Consider the following 23,696-nt stretch of genomic DNA (forward strand, 5'->3'; position numbering starts at 1 on the left):
CCTCCATGTGCTCTGACAAACACACAACCAAGGTGACAGGGAGCAGTCAAATCACACAGTCACCAGCAGCCAACTGAAGTCTGTCAGCCGTAAACAACCTGCCCTGACAAAACAGAGAAGAGACGCTGAGATAGACACAGAAAAGTGAGACAGACATGCTCACGCTCGCGCACACACGCCTGGACAGACGCTCTGTCAGGGTCGCAGTCAAGCGCACCATTTCCTTCACAGAAATTGCCCTATAATTTAATGTTCCACTGTGATGTTGCCTTTTCTGGCCTGGTTGCTGGTGCTGATGGAGTTGATTCACATGTTGTGCTTTGCCGCTTTTATGTGGATGTTTTTTCGGCGGTTAGAGCTGCGCCTCAATGCAAATCAATCACACTTTGTTACTGGCCAACAGCACGGGTTTAATTGCTGAGATGATGCCGGCTACACTACAAGCTGAACAAAAATGTTTGTGAGGTTTAGAAGTGGTTCTTTGGCTAATAATCATGGGGGAACAGAACCTCTTTTTGTGCAACAGTATATGGTTCTATATAACATGTCAAATGGTGCTGTATAATATGTATTTGACCACGGACGGAAAGGTTTTATGCCAAGGACCCCATACAAGATTTGTGTTGTGAAAATGTTCACATTTTTCACTATGAATTGTTTTGAAACGCGTCTCATCGCGGCGTGTTATGAACTAAAAATGGTGAAACTGATTTTGACACTATATTAAATCGGACGCCATCATTGGCTGCATTCAACTTACCGGCGCGCGTGCGTTGTGCTCGCGGACAGCGATGTAAAAATCCAACCGCGACCTAATCTGTCGCTCCCTTCAGCCATAGCGTGCTGCATTTTTACATGCATTGTGAATGGGGGCTTTCCATGGCCACTCTAAACACGGCCATTTTTACCCTATAAAAAATGCAAGCATTGCCAGCCAGAGTTAAGACGTCTGGGGACGTCTATAGGCAGGCAATGTCTATAGGCAGGCAATGTGTTAACACATTTTGCTGCGGAGCCCCTGGAACCCCCTCGAGGACCCCTGGGGGTCCCCGGAGCGCACTTGGAGAACCAGTGCTATATATAGAACCATAAAAGGTGTCTAAACTAAGCTGAAGAACCAGTAGAAAACCATACAAGGTCTTCAGTTCTTTGCAGCGTTGTGCTATACGAGATGTGTCGTTCCAACGTTTCAGAGACCCTGCCATCAGGGGCGTCACACTGGGGGGGAAAGTGGGACTGTATTGTAGATCTGCTATTTTTGAAAAGATGTGAAAATGTGTGCAAATCTTTGAATATACCGTATGTATTTTTTTAAGCGAAAAACTAAACAAAAATGTTGCTTCTGGGGGTGCCTGGAACTAAATATTTTAAGATGGGGGTCCGTGGCCAAATACAGATCATTTTGGGGGTCCTTCACATGAAAAGGTTTGAGCACCACTGACATAGAAACATTCGAAGGATTTAGATGATATTTATAGAATCGTGTCAAAAATATTCAAAGACCTGCACAAATTTTCACGATTTTTCAAAAATAGCAGATATACAAGCTCGCTGCGTGGCACCGAGTGCCACGCTGCGAGCTTGTATATCTGCTATTGTTCAATGGTTAAAGCACAAAATAATGCATAATAAAGTGTTCCCATTCATGGGGGCCCCAAAGTGAATCCTTGTACCCAGGGCCCAGAATTTGGTGTGACACCCCTGCCTGCCATTGGCATTTCAGTGAAACATCAGTGAATTGTACAAGCATTGTCAGGATTTGCCAAGTGTGAAATGGTGACAGGTCTGAATTGGCCTCTTTTCACACTAGGCAAATCAGGCACCACAAAGGGAGGACATTTTTATTTTCAGGACGTCAACCACCCCAAAGAACCGCTGAACAACCACCATTGTTTTAGTGTGCACTGTTGTTGCAACCAGAGGAGCGTGTTTCTATACCGGCAGTGCTTCTTAAAGTGGGGTCCATGCAGGGACCCTCAGGGTTCCTCGAGGGGTTCCAAATGGACCCTCACAGGTCTGTAAATGTGAGAGTGTTCCATTTCCATGTTGCGAGAGTTATGGGGGTCTTTGAAAGAAAAGGCCGTTTTACAGCCATTCTCCTTTTACCTTTATGAGAAACAAAAAAAGCATTCTAAAGATGAAGAAGGTCCTGCCATGTGAGGATATTGTTTTTATGGCTGTCTTTATGGTAAGGGGGGTGATTTGAGGTAAAGGGAAGGTCATGGCATGGATTAGGGGTTGGGTTACGGCTGGGGAAGGAGGAGTAAATGGTTCCAGGCTTAGTAAGAGCTTTTTCTCTGCGGCTGTCTGTAGGGCATACATGGGCAACTGGCGGCCCGGGGGCCACATGCGGCCCCCACCTTCACTTAATGTGGCCCTGAGGTTAATACCAGAATACTGATATATTATTGATTTAAGCTGTAATTCCAAACTTGCTTTAATTCCGTCAGTCTATCTTAGTAGCTTAATGACTAGTATATAGTATTAAAATGTATTTTTTTATGTCCATTGTATTTAGGTTCATGAAGTTAACATGAGTATATAACTAAATGCGTTTGAAATTGAATCAAAATGTTACATTTCAGGATTCCAATAAAAAAAATATAATAATAATCAGGATTCCAATTCAAAAGAGGCAAAAATAGACGATCTACAAGCTCAAAACGCATCGCAGCGCGATGCGTTTTGAGCTTGTAGATCTGCTATTTTTGCTTCTTTTGTATAAGATACTAGAATGACAAAGTAGGACGTAGCAATATGCAATGTGGCCCTCTGGAGTGAAGGTGGAACTATAGAGGCCCTCACTATCATCAAAGTTGCCCACCCCTGCTGTAGGGGCTCTGGAAATGAAACGAAATAACTAAAATAATAATTTCTAAATAAACAATGCTTGTTTTGCTCACAGATGGACACCTTTCTTCCAATCTGATTACAATAAACCTGATTGAAGGTTTTGGATTAAGTGTTTACATGTGGTGAGATCAATCTAATCTGGAGTTTGATCAGGTTGTAAAAAGGTCTAGACCACCACCTCTGCACCTGAGTAGAATTTAAATCTGGTTGCACACAACGGTGCGAGGCGTTGTGTGCTAGTTTAAATCATTTTTAAAATGATAAAGGTTTCCACCCGACAACGACGAAATATAACTCATGTAATTGGCCCACTGGCTTGTCACTTGTCATGATCTGAAATGGCAAATCTTTGAGTAGCAGCAGCGCTATAGACAGATCTCTCTATATAGAGAGATCTCTCTCTCTATAGCGCGCAATGAGGGCCTCTCCAACTCCGGGCTGAATCAGGGACCCAGCACGTCCCTGGCTGGATCTTTTCTATTTTCCTGAAAAGATAACAGTTTTGGACATAACAGTACAAGGCTTCCACCTGCCAGCGCCAATCTATAAAAGACAAAGCTCTTCCTTTCTGAGAACGCTGCCTCTGAGCAGTGTGTATGAATGCTCTCTCCGGACAAAGGCAAACAGCCTTGAACGATGTAATGGCGATCAGCCTGCCCTGCTCTCCCACATTCTAATGGAAAAAATAAAAAATCACACATTATTATAAGAGCGAGAAACAAAGAAATGTTTATTTCTTGTAAAGATCCAGCCGAAATGAAACATTCCGAAATGATGTGTGAAGTGTGTGCGTGCCTGCATACGTGTGCACAGGGGCGTCGCACCAAATTCTGGGCCCTGGGTATAAGGATTCACTGTGGGCCTCCCATGAATGTTCTTCATTACGCATTATTTTGTGCTTCAACTATTGAAAAATAGCAGACATACAAGCTAGCAGCACGGCACTCGAATATATGCAAGTCTTTGAATATTTCAAATCCTTCTAAGGTTTTTTGAAAAACCTATATTTCTATGTCTTTGGTGCTCAAACTTTTTCACGTGAAGGACCCCCAAAATGATATGTACTTGGCCACGGACACCCAGCTCAAAATATTTAGTTCCAGGGACCACCCAGAAGCAAAATTTGAGTTACAAATGTTCTTAGATTTTCACGACTTTTCACGACTTTTCCGAAATAGCAGATATACAAGCTTGCAGCGCCGCGCTGTGAGCTTTTATATCTGCTATTTTTCAATAGTATAAAATAATTAAGGCCCCTCCACCTTGGGCCCTAGTAACTCAGTCCCACTCCCACCCCCCCCCCCCCCCCCCCCCCTTGTGACGCCCCTGCATGTGCAGTCTCTCCAGTGTTTTCTTCACTGTGATGTGTGGGCGCGTCCAGCCTGACCCCCCCTCTCTCTGCTATCTATCGACTCCTTCCATGCTTCTCAGAGCGTTATCATCACTTTGCTGTCTTTGTGTTTCTCCACTCTGTCAGCTCTCTCTCTCAAGCCTCTCTGACGTGTGAATTCTCTCTTTCCACATTTCAATGCAGATGTTTTGTTTTGTTTTTTTACTTAAAGGGGTACTGTCACCTAAAGGGGTTGAGGGGCAGATTACGCTGTGACATGAGCTTCTCTGAAAACGGTCTGAAACAGTCTGAAGCTCATGTCACAGTGTAATCTGCCCCTCGCCCCCCCAACAACAGCTGACCAGTACAGTAAGTAGTCATACAGTTAGGCTATACAGACAATTAATTTGATTGGCTTATAATTGCGCATCCCCACAATGACATCATAAAAATATTAACTTGTTTTTTAAGATGATTCTTAAAGTGACCCTTTAGGTGTCAGGCCCCCTTTACTATGAAGGGATAGTTCACTTTCAAACATGCAATTCTTTAACGTCTACTTGGGCTTTTGTGAGCAACCCAGTTTTTAGATATTAGATATTAATTCAAACAGACACACCTTTTTTATTTTATTTTTATTTCCCCCCAAAATTATATAAAACAAAATAATGATAAAAAGTAATTGAAAAGAAGAAGAAGACTAATACATACAGTCTCTCACACATTCAAAGGCCAATACCAGCAGAACCAGGGGAAGGGGTTTTTCAATAAATCAAACATGGTTAAAATTGAGTTTGAAGATACGGTTTGTATAGGAAGAGGGCGCGTCTGATAAAATAAATATCATATATTTAAATACTGAATGAAGCAACTTAAAAAAAACTGCTCACAGATGTGTAGATTGGCTATTTTCACAATGTTCGTCTCTTGCTTACTTAAAGCTATACTGTGTAAGTTGCTAAACTAGTGGTCAGTAGCGGTATTGCTTTTTTCGTCCGTTTTTCGCCCGGAGTCGTCGCGGACCACCGCCGCGGACCACCGGAGCGGCGCCGCAAACCACCACGACGATACGAATCCGTGGAGGGGTAGAACCATGGTAGAACGTAATTCTGGCCAGGATTTGGGGATTAAGAGGTTAAGAATCCTTCACCATGGTAAACACTGTAGCTGAGGGAAGCTACTTCCTGAAGATACTGCTGATACGCCTGTGATTGGCCGGTAGTGTACCATGTGTTTATGATCCGCGATATGATTGGCCAACGTATACACAACGTATACAGATGATGCAGATGACGTCATTTTGCAGCGAAATTCTCCCCCCCTCACGGCTCATAGAAAACATATAAAGAGAAGGCTTTAGAAGCTGAAATTAACGGAGTGGGGGTTCTAAAACTTTAGCGATTTAACAGTTAGGACAATTTTAAGATTTGTTTTATAAAAAAAGTTACTTGGTATAACTTTAATACACTTTGGCCAGTCCTGTCGAATATTCGACTATTCGAATACTTTGAGGTCGTATAATTCGAATACAAAAAAATCACTATTCGTGAATGCCCTAACGTGTGGTTACAGTATCTGCATGTGCTTCTCCTCCCTGACGGCGGTTTCTTCCCGTGGCGTGTGTAGGCTGTCACGTTTATCCCCGATGAGTCACTCCACCTGATTCAATTAGCGCCGCACAAATTAATTACAAGTCACATAAAGGCCTGAGAGGCGTGGATGCTGTTTTTTCTTTTCTTTCCCCACTGACTCAGCCGTGGTTTGCAGCCGTCTCAACGTATATGATTAGCCTTTCATTACAACGCTGAGGCGCTGCGTGGGCTCTGCACTGAGTGTTTAAGTGCCAGTTAGTTGACTCATAGAGTAAGGTCATCATAAGGTATACAAATATAGGCCCCATGACTCATCTGCGCTGCACATGTGCCTGTGTATTCCATAACAAGTACGGAACAACAAAATGAGGACGAGCAAGCTAGTAAAGATATTCTGAAGTACTGCAGGGGTGGGCAGTAACAAAGTATATTTACTTGAGTAGTGCTGTACTTAATTAGCCAGTAGCTATGCCCCTCCCAAAAATCTTTTGTCCAATGCTAGCTTAGAATAACTTCCTGCTTGCCAAGGTTTGCCTTGGCAACATCCTTGGCAAGCTGCCGGTTGCTAAGCTAGCATTGGACAAAAGTGTTTAGGGGAGGGGCATAGCTACTGGCTAATTACATTTTTTGAGTAGCAAACCTTGAAAGACCCTAAACATTCCCATGCCAGTGACCCACAATTTTCATAGCCACTGGCGAGGCCCCTCTATCGTGAAATGGCTTAAACGTTATTGCGACCGTAGGTCGCAAGTTTACTATGAAAACCGGCACTTCTTGTCCACGTATCCGTGTATCTCTGAAGGTCACACCTGACACTGTGGTTCCCCTGACACATCACTGTGACATCACAGGAGTTATCACAGGTGACATCACATATAAAAGTCCATTTATGGGTATTACCCAGAATCCCTTTTATGCCCATAATGAAGATCCCTGATGTCATCGATATATATATATATATATATATATATATATATATATATATATATATATCACTGGCCAGATGGCCAAGACATGGACCATATCTGTGTGGCTGGTTCAGATGGGGTTCTCCATGTATGGGCCTGAATTAAATACAAAGGCCTCCAATGTAAAAAGGACCGTAAAAGGTCTTATTTGGGATGTTGCTTTTAGGCAGGGTGTTTAACTGTACTTGTTCTGTACTACATTTCTATTGTATTGACTATACTTGTACTGTTCTCCATTTTTGTCTAATGAAATAATCAATCAATCAATCAAAAAACAGAATCCATTGTATGCCCATATATGGAGAATCCCCGATGTCATCAATATTAAGCTCATATCGTACCAGGGGCCTCCATATATGGAGTCACAGTGACGGGGGCCTGCGTCAGAACACACCAGGTCGAAAGTGGTTTAAAAACAGATGCCAGGGACGTGCTGGCCATTGGGAAAAGCGGGACAACTCCCGAACGGCCGGTTCATTCCCGGCCGGTCCAGGCCGGCCATTAGGAAAAAAATTAAAATAAAATGTCGGCCTTCGTTCCATTTTGGGGGCTGGGTGGCCAACAGAGTAAATCGTCACTGTCGGGCAGAAACCTTGTATCTCCAAGTTTCAAATGTGTACATTTTTCCGCAAAGCAAAGCCCTGCTTCATCATACAAGGCCGTCGCACAAAAGTAGTGAAAACAGCAGATCTACAAGCACACAACGCCTCGCGTTGCGAGGCGTTGTGTGCTTGTAGATCGGCTGTTTTCACTGGTGTAATTCATTTTTTAAATGATAAATACAAAACAAACGGTTTTGGACATACCGGTACAAGGTTTCCACCCGACAATGACGAAATATAACTCATGTAATCGGCCCACTGGCTTGTCACTTGTCATGATCTGAAGAGCTCTCTCTCTATAGCGCGCAATGAGGGCCTCTCCAACTCTTTTTCCCGGGCTGAATCAGGGGCCCAGCACGTCCCTGACAGATGCTCAAAAGTTTGGTGCTTTCTGTTCCACAGTCGGAGGGGGCGGAGCACCTTGCCCTCCGTCCTGCTTGAGAGCGATGTTCCATGGAGTGGCGATCAGTCATTAGAAAGGAGTTTGCTGGCATTTCCCCAGTGTGTCCCCCCGTGTGTGTATTTACCCAGCTAATTAAGGCACAGAGCAATTAGTTAGCAACCATGCGGCTAGTGCAATTAAATCCGCGGGCCATGCTGTCACCTTGCCGTCCTCTCATGCTCTCATATCGTCCAATGAACACTGACGTTCCCTATTGTTTCTGTGTTGGCCTTGCGGCAGGCAGGCAGGCCGCTTCAAGCTGCACCTTCTGTACGCATTAGGGATGGGGCGATACGCGATGTTATCGTTTATCGAGATAAAAAACACTCACGATAATCGTATCGTGTTTTACAAAACACAGGATAAGATGTTAATTTAGGGTGTCTTAGGTGTTTTTCGGCCATTATACACTATACACCCTCTCCGGAGGCGGCCAGCTCAGGGTCATGAGTCCCGAACTTGCGTCATTTCCAATTAATCATGAGAGTATCGTTCATCTTATGGATGGCAGACTTCTCATGGGACTGTGCAAGGCAGGGGCGTCCTTTTCCCTGAGTCAAGCCTATAGGCTGACCGCATACCTCCTGGCTCCAGTTTAGGCATTTAGCAGAAGCTCAATGCCCAAACTGGAAGCTCCAAGCGACCCACAACAAGCAAAGCAATACAATAAGCAATACGCAATACAACCATCAAAGTGATTAAGCATGAGGATAGCGTTATGCCACCTCCTCATCGGACTTAATCAACATCAATGCATCAACTGCATAGAGATATCAATCCAGAACAAAGAACAAATCGTATATACCTATACGAACGCTATCTAGCTTGGTTACTTTGGGGCCCAGCAGGGGTCCTTCCTCCTCATGAAAAGCCACTGGCTGCTTCTTTCGGCTGCCTCCGATGCAGCTTTGATGGCTGAACGCTGGCTTTGGCCTCTAATTCCCAGGTCTGCAAAGAGCCTGGTTGTAGATCTTGCCACAAACCCTCTGCATCCCACCTCCACTGGGCGGACTTCAGTGTTCCAGCCGCGAGCTCTGCATAGCGTAGGTGTTTCCGCTCGTAAGCCTCATCCACTGAGTCCTCCCAGGGTACTGTGAGCTCAATGATGTACACCTTTTTTAGAGAAGGGGACCAGAGCACCAAGTCAGGTCTCAGGGTGGTGGAGATGTAATTTATCGTAATATCGTCCTCCGTCATGCACTGGGATCAATTCATCTTTTATTTGCCGAGCTGCATATCCGGTACCACTTAAACCCTCTATAATTGGTAAAAGGTACTTATAATATACGTACTTGATACATCCTTTTTTCACTCTCTATCAAATGTCTTTGCCAAAAAATAGCCAATCTATCGGCAATTTTTTGGCAAATGTTCCGCCCCAGGATAATGGATTTCGATTATCGCGATAATATGGTAAATCGCGATTTCTTTGGTCACAATAATCGTGATATTACATTTTCATATCGTCCCATCCCTAGTATGCCCCGGATTTGAACCCCGGACATCTTGTGCAAGTGCTACCATTTTCACCTCTGAGGTAATAGAGCCTGCCTGCTTGCTCTGGAGAGACATAGATTCTATTTGTTTACCTTCAGGTCAAAATCTTTGTCCAACCATAAAAAGGATTGTGTCAAAGGTCATGTCCAACCAAGACACAGGGAAACCAAATACAACCACCCCAATTGTATTATCATATTAACTCATCCAGTGCCCGGAATCTCCACTAGAGGGCGCCCAGTGGCCAGAGAATCCACCATAGACATACGCTGTATATGCACAAGCCGTGCGCAGCCATTACACGCCTGAACACTTTCCTTTGTGTCATGAACAGGAACAGGATTAAGTTAGCTTGAAGTTAGCTATTGGCTACCACTCATTTTAGAAGCCCAATTTTCGGCGATTTAGCCGTGATTAAACCTTGCGCCCCTCATAGAAAGGCATAGAACAGAGAAAATTAGCTCTAAAGATCCTGGATTGCATTGGAGTGGACGGCAAATATCGGCGGCGCGACGCTCTCGCGGGCCGGTGTAAACAAATCGCCGCCGGCGGCCGGCTCGAAAATTTAGCCCGGTGCTTCGGTAAGGCCTCTGGGTGTTTAAATAATTTTATATAAAAAGCCGAACTAGTTCGGGATCCACACCCCGGACGATAAAAAGGCCGAAATAAAGCCGAACTAGTACGGGATCGGCGCAAAAAGAGTTAACATTCTCTGCCATACAGATTGGACGGAATATGTTTTACCCAAACAATATTATATCGTATAGAACTTTATGCCCTATGTACTTTGGATGTCAACCACTGGTTTCTTTCAAAATAAAATCACACCCTGTGTGAAGTGAGCAGTGCCTTTTAGTAGTTAATTTCATTAAGCTATATATATATGAGTTATTGTGTTGTCAATTAATTTCAAGGCTACTCAACAGCACAGCTTGGTCACCCAGCGGTATGGCACGTGTTGAGGCCATCCGCATACATACACACGCCACTTACATACACACTCGGTCAAGTTTTGGAGCACTGAGGCACCGCTCAAAAACATCTATCAAGGAGAGGTAGATTAATGTTAATTCCCATCAAAAGGAGGTGTCATTCCGTGCCACTGCTGTTTCTTTTTCTCTTTTGTACATACAGTATATTATAGTTATTTGTATTTGCTGATGACATAATGTGTTAATAGGATATGTTGATGAATTGATTACATATAGGCCCACAATGGAAACAAGCCGCCAGGACTTTTTGGGGTTATTCTTTTAGCTTAAATGTCTTACTTTGCCCCTGTCCTGTTTACATTTCTGACCAATAAAGTATTCAATCAATCAGTCATCAATTGAATAGCAGAAAAGAGACGATCTACAACAGGGTTCCCCAATTAGTTTTCCCCAAGGGCCGAATTATGTCTAGGGTACCAAGCCGAGGGCCACAACATTGCAGGGGGCGACGGTGGCGTTCCCGCTACTCCAGCGACAGTTCAGATATCGTCGTTGTCGGGTGAAAATCTTGTATGTCCAAAACCGTTCGTTTTGAATTTATCATTTTAAAAATTATTTTAGCTAGTGAAAACAGCCGATCTACAAGCACACAACGCCTCGTGCTTGTAGATCTGCTGTTTTCACTACTTTTGTGCGACAGCCTTGTATGATTTGCGAAAGAACGTACAAATTTGGAGATACGAGATTTCCACCCGACAACGACGATATACTAGTGTTGTTGCTGCTCTTATACCACCATTATTACTGGGTTTGGTGTGGGCCAGACAGTAGCCCCCCGTGGGCCGCAAATGGCCCGTGGGCCGCCTATTGGGGAACCCTGATCTGCAAGCTACACAGCGATTGTTTTTTTTTTGCTAGTTTTGAAAATGTTTTTTTTCCAAAAGAATTTCACCAATAAAGACGGGCGATAATTGGGATGTCACACGCCCACCTGATTGCAGCCGTGTTGTGAGCAGCTCCTTCGTTAGCGTGACGCCTGTTCAGATTGGATGCTCACTCACAACCAACGGTGACAGTCAGTCAGTCGCTGACAGTTTATTAGAAGTGACAGCCGCTCGCGCGAGCGTGTCCCATTGTAGGAACGCCGTCTGCAGATGTCATTATATCCAGGCATGTATACGCACGGTGCGGCTGGAGACATTTCTGGAGACGTCGCCCTTATCGCACTGCGGCCTCGCAAGCAATGGAAATGCGACAGTTGCCACAGGCTTGAATTTACAGGGCAGACCGTGTCTCCAGGGGCGTCAATTGGGTATGGCAGGGCTATGAAGCTGCCATATCCTGGGTCCAGGGGAGAGAGTCTTTGCTGGTTATTATGTTGTTTAATTACAGTAAAATAACTACAAATGTAACATTTTACAAAATGGTCACTTTATCAAGGTATTATAATTATATTCTCCACACTTGTATTCTCCCCATCTTGACAACATGGTATATTCCCAGGTTCCGCAGGTCATCTGCACAGGTGCAATGCATTATTGTTAATTGTGGCACGTTTACTAACATGCCAAGTTTAGCTGCACTTGAACAACCGTTCCAGGCTGCCATATCCAGCCCAAGAAACCGTAGAAACCTGTGTAAAAAACGGACAAAACTCGTTTTTTTCAGACATTGTGAAAATAGCCGATCTACATGCTCACAACGCCTCGCAGCGCGAGGCGTTGTGAGCATGTAGATCTGCTATTTTCACAATAGAACCGTGTTATACAAAATGTAATGCCTCTTTTCCATGAGGACTGCCATCTTTGCCATACCCTAGCTTTTGCTGAACTGACGCCACTGCGTGTCTCCTTTTGAGATTTGGCAGAGCTGCGTGGCTCCCAGGTAAATGCATGGGCCGCTGGAAAACGGGACTTGAATTGTCAAACATTAAAAGGGCAGCTCTGGCCGTTCCCTCCGCGGCGTTGTTGTCCCTTTTCCCTGTCACCTGTCATGTGTTGAGACGTCGTCGCACGCCACCCGAGCTGGTGTCATGGCTGCCTCCAGCTGTGCCGAGGACAGCCAATCACATTGCTCTGATGCAGTGGGTTCACGGGGTCACATGGCCGACACAAAGTGAGAGTTCTAGGACGCTGCACACATACACACGCACGCACGCACGCACGCACACACACACACACACACACACACACACACACACACACACACACAATTTTAGGACAGCGGTTAAAGGGATAGTTCACCCCCAAAATGACCTTTTTCTATTGCTTACTATTCATGGATTTTTTGTTTTGTTTTTGTCGCATTCCTAAGCCAATCATTTGAGGAGACTCTTTGTGTCTCCATAGGGAACAAAGCAGGCTATTTGTGTCTCCATAGGGAACAAAGCAGGCTCTTTGTGTCTCCATAGGGAACAAAGCAGTCTCTTTGTGTCTCCATAGGGAACAAAGCAGGCTCTTTGTGTCTCCATAGGTAACAAAGCAGTCTCTTTGTGTCTCCATAGGGAACAAAACAGGCTCTTTGTGTCTCCATAGGGAACAAAGCAGGCTCTTCGTGTCTCCATAGGGAACAAAGCAGGCTATTTGTGTCTCCATAGGGAACAAAGCAGGCTCTTTGTGTCTCCATAGGGAACAAAGCAGGCTCTTTGTGTCTCCATAGGTAAGAAAGCAGGCGCTTTGTGTCTCCATATACAAAGCAGGCTCTTTGGGTCTCCATAGAACCACTGCTGGTCATCAAATTATTGGCTTAGGAATGTGACAAAAACAAAACAATATCCATGAATTCAAGTGTCCATGGGGTGAGTAATTGATAGCGGGAAAAATCCCTTTAATGTATTTTTTTGTAATAATTTGGGCCATTGTTATCATTGTGCCTATTGTGCTGCTTAATTTTAAGTGGATGTATTCCTTTTTTGGGTGTCTCTGCGGTGGATGGATCTTGGGACCAGACACACAAAATGCATTCATTCATTCATTCATTCATTCATTCATTCATTCACTCATTCACTCATTCACTCACACCTTATAGCTGAGAGCACCTTTTTTGTTAATTTCAAGGTGTTTTGCATTAGGCCACATGCAGCCCACCATCTGAGAGTGTACAAAATGTACGTTTGTGCAGACCCTGTAAGGGTCCATTTGGTTCCCTTTCAATCATTTTCTATTGGGGACCCACCTCAACCTGGGGGGGTTACAGTCCAAGACCCCACTTTCATACACAATTTGCAATGCAGTCCCTCAGGTACCCAGCCTGTCTTTATGCAAAACACATCTCCAACACACTGCCTTATTAAAATCGGCCTCAAGTCTAAATGGGTTAAAATTGACGGTTTGCATTAGGAGCAGTCACCTCCGACTCGGTCTGTTTTGAAGGCGTTTTTCTTTCTTTTTTTTTTTAACCAGCCGCTTCCTGGTAAATCTGTTGGACTTTTTAAATGGGGCCTCAAGACAAACAGACAGACAGGCAGCTTTAACTGAATCCAACGGGACAGCCATGTTAGTGCTTAATGTATTGACTCGACACAGTGTTTGTGTGTGAGAGGGTCTTAGTGGCTAAATAAGGACGGATGAGCTGTTAGACGCCTGCCTTGCCTTTCCCCACTTCATTTCAGGACCTGACTCAAATGCAGAGTGTTTGTTTGAGTGGAAGGAAGAGAGAGTGAGTCAGGCTGAGAAATGGCAAGAGACGGAAGGGAAAATCAATTGGAGAATTCCCATTTGATGGTCTATGTAAAACTACCCGTGACTCTGTGTGTGTGTGTGTGTGTGTGTGTGTGTGTGTGTGTGTGTGTGTGTGTGTGTGTGTGTGTGTGTGTGTGTGTGTGTGTGTGTGTGTGTGTGTGTGTGTGTGTGTGTGTGTGTGTGTGTGTGTGTGTGTGTGTGTGTGTGTGTGTGTGTGTTAGGGAATTAACGACTTGTGATTTTTGCAAGTCGACTCGACTCAGTAAAAAGTTGAGTTGAAGTCGACTTCATCGTTTGATGACGTCAGCACATCACACACGACCCCCCAATTATTTTGGGGGGTCCCCAGATGATTAACTTAATGTGCAAGCAACATTGTTTTCTCACTCAACTGTAAACAAATCAACATAACGTTTAATTGTATGGAGGGTATCTTCACATTTCTAAAGTGTCAATTTAAGGACTTTTTAATACCTCTAAAATGGCAAATTAAACATTGTCCAAATTGTCAAATATATAGAGGCGGAATTTGTGAAAATAGCAGATCTAAATGCTCGATGCGAGGGGTTGTGAGCATGTAGATCTGCTATTTTCACAATAGAATTTTTTTTTGTTCAACTTCAACTATCGACTTTCTCTGGTGTGTAATGAAGTCGACTGAGTCGACTTGTCGACTTTTTCGTTAATGCCTTTGTGTGTGTGTGTGTGTGTGTGTGTGTGTGTGTGTGTGTGTGTGTGTGTGTGTGTGTGTGTGTGTGTGTGTGTGTGTGTGTGTGTGTGTGTGTGTGTGTGTGTGTGTGTGTGTGTGTGTGTGTGTGTGTGTGTTTCTTCAGTCCATAACGTTCAATCATCAATCTCGTGAGATGTTACCGTGTACAGTATACTGTCCTCTGTGTAGAATTCAAATATGGCTGATGTTGACTTTCTACAGTGGGATAAAGGAAACCACCTTAAAATTCATCGCTAAATCAATAGTAACTTTATGTGGGCTGTATTTTAAGCAGCAGCAGCAGCTGCTGTAGCTTAAGCTTTACCCCCATAAGGTCAATGTGTTATTATAGCGGGAGCGCGGGACGTAAAACCAATGCAAGTCCATTATCTCTAGGGAGCATGTTGGAAATTGAGCTCTTCTGTGAATCTCTTTCCTCTAATCCTTATTTCCACTCGTCTTGTCTAGACCAGGGGTTTTCAAAGTGGGTGACGGGGCACCCTGGGGTGCCGTGACGGCAGTCCAGGGGTGCCGCGAGATCATTTGATATTTGGAATTTATTTGGACACTTGAAAAATATTTAGTGTCATTTACAAAGTTATTTTCAGTCAGTTCTAACCAAAATGGCTGTTATCTCAATGTGTTCCTCACAAATAATGGCTAAAATATGCTATAAATATAAGGTGCTGGGAGTGAAAATTATCAATATCGTCACTGTCAGGCAAAAACCTTGTATCTCCAAGTTTCAAATGTGTATGTTTTTTGGTAAAATAAGAGCCCTACTTCATCATACAAAAGTGTCACAAAAGTAGTGAAAATAGCAGATCTACAAGCACACAATCGCGAGGCGTTGTGTGCTTGTAGATCGGCTATTTTCACTATTTTAAATCATCTTTAAAATACAAACACAAAAAGAGAAGGTTTTGGAAGTGGGGTCAGGGGTCCTTGAAGGGGTCCCATGCAATGCGTCCCCTGCAGCCATATGATGGATGGTTAGGATTGGAACCAAATTGGACCCTTAAAGGACCACGTCACCCATTTTCAACCTATCTTCGTGTAATTCGTCCTCACTAATGGTCATTGTCTGTGTCTCAGAAGAGCCTACCAGTGACATGTAGAGGTTGAGCTTGTAGATCTCCGATGTTGACCATAATTTGAAATAGTGGTGAAGTGGTTGATTCATAATGTACATTTTACCTTCCTATAGAAAAGCAGTGGAGTTGTAAGTCTAGTACGCAAGATCACAACGCAATGTGTTGTGATCTGCTATTTTCGGCCTGCAACACCGGCACGCAACAAAGTATACAGTAAATAAACCATTTCATTTAAAAAAAATACATATTTGTTTAAAGGAAGGAGCTGTCTGACTGCATGTCTCCTGTTTGTCCTGCCTCCCACAGTCCATGGGAGGGATTTTAAGTGGATAGGAGAAGGGGCTGTGCTGCTTTCTTTTTCTAAATGGAGATTCGTAAACAGCACTATGTTCCATTAAATCAAAGTGCTACTTCATTTGCGCGCTCGCTGACAAAGCCGTAACATGCTGAACTCAAGCTAATCATTTGGATGGAAGCTGTTTGGATATGTAGTGCCTTTTACAAATGGAGGCCTTGCTTTTCAAAGCACTCGCCCCAAAAATAAAAGCGTGACAAAAAACAGAAATGTGTTCTTTGAGCAACCGTGCTCAGTCAGGCACATTGTTGTGAAGGTTTACAGATGCTTTTGCAAAGTTCAAGCCATTGACCTTATAGCAGTGATTCTCAAACTTTTTAATTGCAAGGACGCCCATCCAAGAGTGTAATGGAACCAAATGGGCCACCAGTAAGGGTACATTTGGACCCTTACACATGTGCGTGCGTGGACACATTTTGTTCTCTTAGCACCCAAATTCCTTGGCCAATGGCCACGTGTTTAGAGCAGAGGTCTTCAACAGGGGGTCCGGGATCCCTAGGGGGTCCTCAGAGTTACTACAGGGGGTCCTCCAAATCTTTGTGTGATAGGAACTTTTATTTTCTCCTTTTTTATGTTGACTACTTGAACCCTATAGCGTCCATATTCTGAGAACTTTAGCCAAAAATAGCCGATCTACAAGCTCACAACGCCTCGCGCTGCGAGGCGCTGTGAGCTTGTAGATCGGCTATTTTTGGAAAAGAGGTTTAGTGTAGAGGGGGAAAAAGAGCAGACTAAGTACAGTGAAAGGTCATGTTTATTAAGTATTGACGGTTCAAGTATCTGAAAACTCAAATTGACATGAATCCAAAATACACTGACGATTGTGCTGTCAAACGATGAAACTATATGGAATCTCTGAAAAGATTGTGGGGGTCCCTGGTTCATCTCTCTCTCAACTAAGGGGTCCTTGGCCTGAAAACGTTGAAGACCCCTGGTTTAGAGTGATGCTGTGTTGTGGGGGTTCTGAGGGTTTACATACATGTCTCTCTGCATTATATGTATGTGATTACCTTCCTTATTGTAGATCCCTCTGGATAACTGTGTCTACTTAAGGCCTGAATTGTAATTTCAAATTGAGTCTGCTGGCTGGCTGTATCCCATACAGTCCATCTGTAGAACGATTTTCCATGCATAACTGATTTGTGCAGCGGGTTCATGACCTCCAAATGTCTTTCTCTGCATTTCCATATTATGTTTTCAGTATTGTATTTATGCTAATCTAATTTCACCACTTGATTTTATTCTGAAGCAATACTGCAAGGGTCACAAAGCACTTTGAATCCCAGCATCCATATTCTGTGAGGGAGGACATTAGCCAAAAGATTTGCTCTCGAACCCATTGCAATGCAAGACGTTGTGAGATTACTTTGTGTGTGTGTGTGTGTGTGTGTGTGTGTGTGTGTGTGTGTGTGTGTGTGTGTGTGTGTGTGTGTGTGTGTGTGTGTGTGTGTGTGTGTTTGGGGGGAGGGGGGGAGGGGGGGTTTTATGAGTTCAGAACAAAAGCAAATTAAGACATTTCAGTTTAAATTGCATAGGTAATACAACAAACAAATTGAGAAAACTACCCTTTTACAAAACAGTCAAAAGTCAAAAAGAAAAAAATAGAAACATAATCAAACATAATAGAACTAGACCAGGTCAACCTGGTTGTGCCAGACCCCCTGTCTGTCATCATCATTTATGACATCATGCCTTTTGTAGGCATGTCATCATCATGTCATCATCATATATACCCTTTATATAGAAAACCCGGACAGACCGACATTTGCTTATGTAGGCCTACCCATTTCATGGGTCTGGCAAAAACTAAGGGCTGGATGGTTCACCTTCCAGCCTTCCATCCAGTGTATCGGACCAGTTACCCATATAAGGAGACCCTTGGTACCCATATATGGAGATCCGTGTACTGTATATGGAGATAATGCTCTTAACCCATTTAGTGCTCCAGACATGAACGGGTTAAATGTGTAGCGTGCCGCTCGCAGGGCTCCATTACGCTCCATTGTCTTATTTTGAAGGCCAGAAGTCCATTGCGTAAATACTTCCGGGTTGACGTCATGACGTCATACAACGGGAGCGGTCGTCACACCATGTGGTTTCTAAAATGGCCGATCGATGCCTTTGTTATTATGTTTTTGAAGCGAGAATCTAATGCCATCCTTGGCTTTAAAAGTGTTGTTTGGAGAAAATGGACATTAAAGATGAGATTCCCCGTCGGCCTCCATGTTATGGGATTACTTTTTTGTGCACGTGGATCCGTGATGATGATGAATCGGCGAGGCCGATCGTGCCAGGACCTTCCGCCAGGCTATTGGGTAGGAGAACCGGCGTTACTCTATATACAGTACTTTTCGCGAGTATACTCGGGATCGGCACTCTAAATACTTGAGTATTTTTCACGAGTATACTCGGAATCGGCTAGAAATTAGTTAAAAACTACACACAAACTGACACTGAGCCAAGCGCACACACATTGTCACACGGTGAAGAGAGACGGAGATAGTACTCGTGTCTCCAAATGCTGGCGATAGCCCGAGACAACAGCAGCTTTGCAACTTGGAAACATTATTTTAACTTTGTGGAGATAAATGGCGCTAAAATCTAGCTACAGAAAAGTGACAGAGTTACCTACACACGCAGTCAAGCTTAGGAGACGGTGTTCCCCCGCTCAATAATCTAGACAGATAGACGGATTGCAGAATGAATCCTAATGATTTAGTTGACCCCCGTGGCCTTTCCTTCAATGAATAATATATGATATGTTATAGGCAGCATTCCTCATGGACATGACGTATGGACAGGTGTTAGGGCTCGGCAAGAGGACTTACAATCAATATCACAGTTATTTGAAACGTTTGCCTCGATTACGATTAATGAACAATGATTTTAGAAATGAAATGAAATGGTGCAAATAGCGGATCTACAAGCTCACAACAGGATCTTATCGATCTGCAATTAGAGCCGTTATTGTCTGTGCTGCGAGGTGAACAGTGTGTGTGTGTGTGTGCGCGCGTGTGTGTGTGTGTGTGTGTGTGTGTGTGTGTGTGTGCGTGTGTGAGTGTGTTTGCGCGTGGGCAAGGGTTCTAATGGTCCATTTACAGTAAATTACACTCATCGAGTGTGAATGCTGCATTACGGAGTCCCTAATGTCTGAATAAGCATTAATAATATAGATGGGCAACGCACGGAGTCCAGTGGAGAGCAATCGTGTGTTTCTACAGTACCTCATTATACAGTACAGTGGTAACATCAACCCTATACGGCCATAAAACAAGGCATTTTATTTATTTAGTGCAGGGGTCTTCAACAGGGATTCCGGGACCCCTAGGGGGTCCTCAGAGTCACTACAGGGGGTCCTCCAAGAAACCTTTTTTTCTCCTTTAATATATTAACCCTAGCGTCCATATTTTTGAAAAAAAAATAAATAGCAGATACAAACTCACAGCGCGGCACTCGGTGCCGCGCTGTGAGCTTGTATATCTGCTATTTTTCAATAGTTAAAGCACAGGAGCCCCGCAGTGAATCCTTGTACCCAGGGCCCAGAATTTGGTGTGACGCCCGTGTCGTCAATGTCCGTGTCCTGTGTTTTCATGACTGTTTGACGGCCCTCCCACTCTGTCTGTCTGTCCATAGTTTTGGTTTGTATTGCAGGTACTGAAACCTGGTACAGTATAGGTGGAGCTGGGAGGACCACCCAGCTCTGATCTGGAGCACCTGGGCCCAGATCAGACCCCCAGGGCTTCAAAAGCTGCCTTCATTCTCTCATTTTCTTCTCCTTTGGTTTGTTTGTTTGCATCCATCATCACCCAATACCATACACACATTCGCTCACCTACACCAGTGGTTCTCAACCTTTCCAGGCCGCGATCCCCAAAATAATCATTATTCTAACTGGGGACCCCCCCACCCTGACGAGCACTAAGAGTTGAGGCATTACATTTTGTACAAACGGTTCTATTGTGAAAATAGCAGATCTACATGCTCACAACGCCTCATGTTGCGAGGCATTGTGTAGATCGGCTATTTTCACAATTTGCCTCCAATATTTGACATTTTGGCCAATGTTTAATTTGTCATTTTAGAGTTATTAAAAGGCCTGAAATTGTCACTTTAGAAATGTGCAGATACCCTCTATACACTTAAACTTTATGTTGGTTTGTTTACGGTTGAGTGAAAAAACAATGTTAAACATTAAGTTAATCAGCAGGGGACCATTCAAATATAATTTGGGGACCCCCAGGTTGAAAACCACTGACCTACACTACTGATTCTACAGACATAACACACTCCATAACCAATTGGTTTGGCTTTTGCTCAAACTCTTGAAAACTGCTTATGTCATGGGTCTTCAACAGGGGGTCCGGGACCCCGGGGTCCTCAGAGTTACTACAGGGGGTCCTCCAAAATGTTTTATATTAACCACTTGAACCCTAGTGTCCATGTCTGAAAGAGGTTTGGTGTAGAGGGGAAAAAGAGCAGACTAAATACAGAGTGAAAGGACACGTTTATTAACTAATGACTGTTTAAGTGGTTAAATATCTGAAAACACAAGTTGACTGATGAATCCAAAATACACTGATGATTATGCCGTCAAACAATGAAACTATATGGTATCTATGGGTAGTGGGGGGTCCCTGGCTCATCTCTTTCTTGACTAAGGGGTCCTTGACCTGAAAACGTTGAAGACCCCTGGCTTATATTATCTGACATTCAATCCCAAGAGAATGATGCCCCGTCTGCGTGCCTCTGTTGTGTACATGGTCACTTCCTGTGTATGTTTCCTTGACTCTGTGATGTCATCAGACTGGGACGGCCCGGCGTGGACTGCCACTGTCAGCACGAGAGCGGCGCGTCGGTCCTGCAGCTACAGTTTCTCATCAATGAGGTAAGAAAGATCAGCTGTTTGGGGATATTTCTTTGAATTTTTGTTTGTCCGGTCATGGGTTTTATTGAACCGATGAAACTCAATCAATAAGGAGACCGAAAGCAGGAGTGCTGCTTTAAAGGACAACTTTTTTTTTTTTTTTACAAGGGTTCATATTTTAGATTGTAATTAGAGAAAAGAAAAGGTGGGTGTTAAAATGTTCTCATTTGCTTCATTCTATTGTTTTATCACGTTCACCGTGCTAAAATGTGGGGCATGCGTACAAGTGGCAAAAGATGTATTTTTAGACCCAATAAGCCAGCAGTTTCTTTATTGCTATTTACAGTAACACTTCTATCCCCCATAAGTCACAGCCAATCATGAAAGGTTACGTTGTATCTTGGGAATGGGCTAACCCTAACCCTAAAATATGAACCCTTGTTGTAAAAAACTAAAGTTGTCCTTTAATTAGTGTGGTTGCCCAACAGGGCAACACATTATAGTCCTGGGGAAACTTTATTTATGTATTACTAGGGTAACTTGTCCGCTGCCATTGGAAATTGACAGACAGACAGACTTCTGTGCGGGATAGGCAATCAGTAGGGAATCAATGGGAGTGGGGATCAATGGGAGTGGGAATCAGTAGGGAATCAATGGGAGTGGGGATCAATGGGAGTGGGAATCAGTAGGGAATCAATGGGAGTGGGAATCAGTAGGGAATCAATGGGAGTGGGAATCAGTAGGGAATCAATGGGAGTGGGAATCAATAGGGAATCAATTGGTTGAGCTTCACATGACAGTTAGCTTACTGTAGAATACAGTCACGTCAGAAACCGTCAGCAACAACACTTGTAATTTCCAATTGCATCTTTTCTAGTATTAATATTAGACCAGGAGTATCTATAGTTTGACACGTATGCGGCTGAGAAGCCTTTTCAGACATCGCTGCACCTCTCTGTATTCACATTACTGACTGAGAGAGAATTCGTCCAGGGTGTCTGTCAACCTTTTCGCCACATCGTATCAAGTAAAGGTATTACAGTTCAAGACACCTACAGATGTTTAAAGCTAACGCCGGTACATCAAAAGTTTACGTCAGGCGTAAACATATTATAGCCGTTGAAATTACGCTGTTGAAAAACGACCAGTTATAACCCAGCCATTTGGACATATTTAAGATGCCTGACAAATGCTCGGGTATGAGAGAGAGAGAGAGAGAGAGAGAGAGAGAGAGAGAGAGAGAGAGAGAGAGAGAGAGAGAGAGAGGCTCTTGTACTGCATGTATACTATATCGTCGTTGTCGGGTGAAAACCTTGTATGTCCAAAACCGTTCGTTTTGTATTCATCATTTTTAAAATGATTTAAACTAGTGAAAACAGCCGATCTACAAGCGCGCAACGCCTCGCCGTCTACTGCTTGTAGATCGGCTGTTTTCACTACTTTTGTGTGATGGCCTTGTATGATGAAGCAGGGCTTTACTTTGCGAAAAAAATGTACACATTTGAAACATGGAGATACGAGGTTTGATGCCCGACAGTGACGATATACTGTTGTGCTATATATTGTGCATCCATGGTTGTGTATTGGCCTCCCACTTAGGAATTCAACATGATGTGGGTTTGGCCCTCAGCGCGCTAATGGCTGCCTTGCACGGCAGCCCGGGCCCTTGACATTCTGTGAGGTGTATTAACGTTGTCCCATTAGCCGTTTGAACCCCCACAAGAGCCCACTTGTTAGTAAAATGCAAGATGTGTATGTGTGAAGAGAGGACAATCGTCCCTGCTTTATCGCCTTCCCACACACAAACACGCACGCACGCACGCACGCGCACACACACACACACACACACAAACACACACTTCCAGGGATTTAATGGATCCTTTACTGTCCCTAGTCTGTTTTCTTCCATTTAGCCGTACTATTGTGTACCTGGCCCACTTCCTGTGTGTGTGTGTGTGTGTGTGTGTGTGTGTGTGTGTGTGTGTGTGTGTGTGTGTGTGTGTGTGTGTGTGTGTGTGTGTGTGTGTGTGTGTGTGTGTGTGTGTGTGTGTGTGTGTGTGTGTGTGTGTGTGTGTGTGTGTGTGTGTGTGTGTGTGTGTGTGTGTGTGTGTGTGTGTGTCGCATTAAGACATCCACATAATTGCACCATAATGGGGTTCAGGACCTGTCTGTCTGGCTCTTTCACTGCACTCCTGTGTGTGTGTGTGTGTGTGTGTGTGTGTGTGTGTGTGTGTGTGTGTGTGTGTGTGTGTGTGTGTGTGTGTGTGTGTGTGTGTGTGTGTGTGTGTGTGTGTGTGTGTGTGTGTGTGTGTGTGTGTGTGTCTGGCTGCATAGACAGTCTCAGTGTTCATTGTTGCTAGGAGATGTATGAAAACCCATGTCAACATCCCGTCAGCTCCTCTTGCTAATTTAAGACATACTGGAACCAAGTCCATTTACTTGAGTTAATACTTCCATCCGATGCAACACCAAGGACTCCTGAATCGCTGCCCTCTCCTGTTCAGTGTTCATTTTGTTGACTAAAACTAAGACTAAAGACTAAGTTACACTACACTTTTTATGTGTTTTCGCTGTTTGTTTTAGTCCACCACCGGGATGTTTTTGGGCTACTCAGACAAACAGTGAAAACACCCAAAAATGGAAAATACCACCACGATAACTGCTGGTATAGACGGAAATGATGGGTAAAAACACTATTATTTTAAGTTTTGTAAAAACAGGACATAGTTACATACTGTAGGCCTACTATGCCTTTAAAGACGGTTTCGTGGTTATTAT

At 43.9% G+C, this 23,696-nt stretch overlaps 1 protein-coding gene across 1 annotated transcript in view; it reads left to right on the forward strand.

The window, feature by feature from the left end:
• The window catches only part of stxbp5l (syntaxin binding protein 5L), a gene marked incomplete at its 5' end in the record, with an annotated part of 431,930 nt that overhangs the window by 210,656 nt on the left and 197,578 nt on the right, over positions 1-23,696 (forward strand). The window contains one exon of the mRNA XM_080753048.1: positions 20,858-20,939. Within this exon, the coding sequence (XP_080609174.1) occupies positions 20,858-20,939 (82 nt within the window). The remainder of the gene's footprint in view (positions 1-20,857; positions 20,940-23,696) is intronic.

Source organism: Nannobrachium achirus (assembly GCF_963921795.1).
Source record: "Nannobrachium achirus genome assembly, chromosome: 22".
Lineage (NCBI taxonomy): Eukaryota > Metazoa > Chordata > Actinopteri > Myctophiformes > Myctophidae > Nannobrachium > Nannobrachium achirus.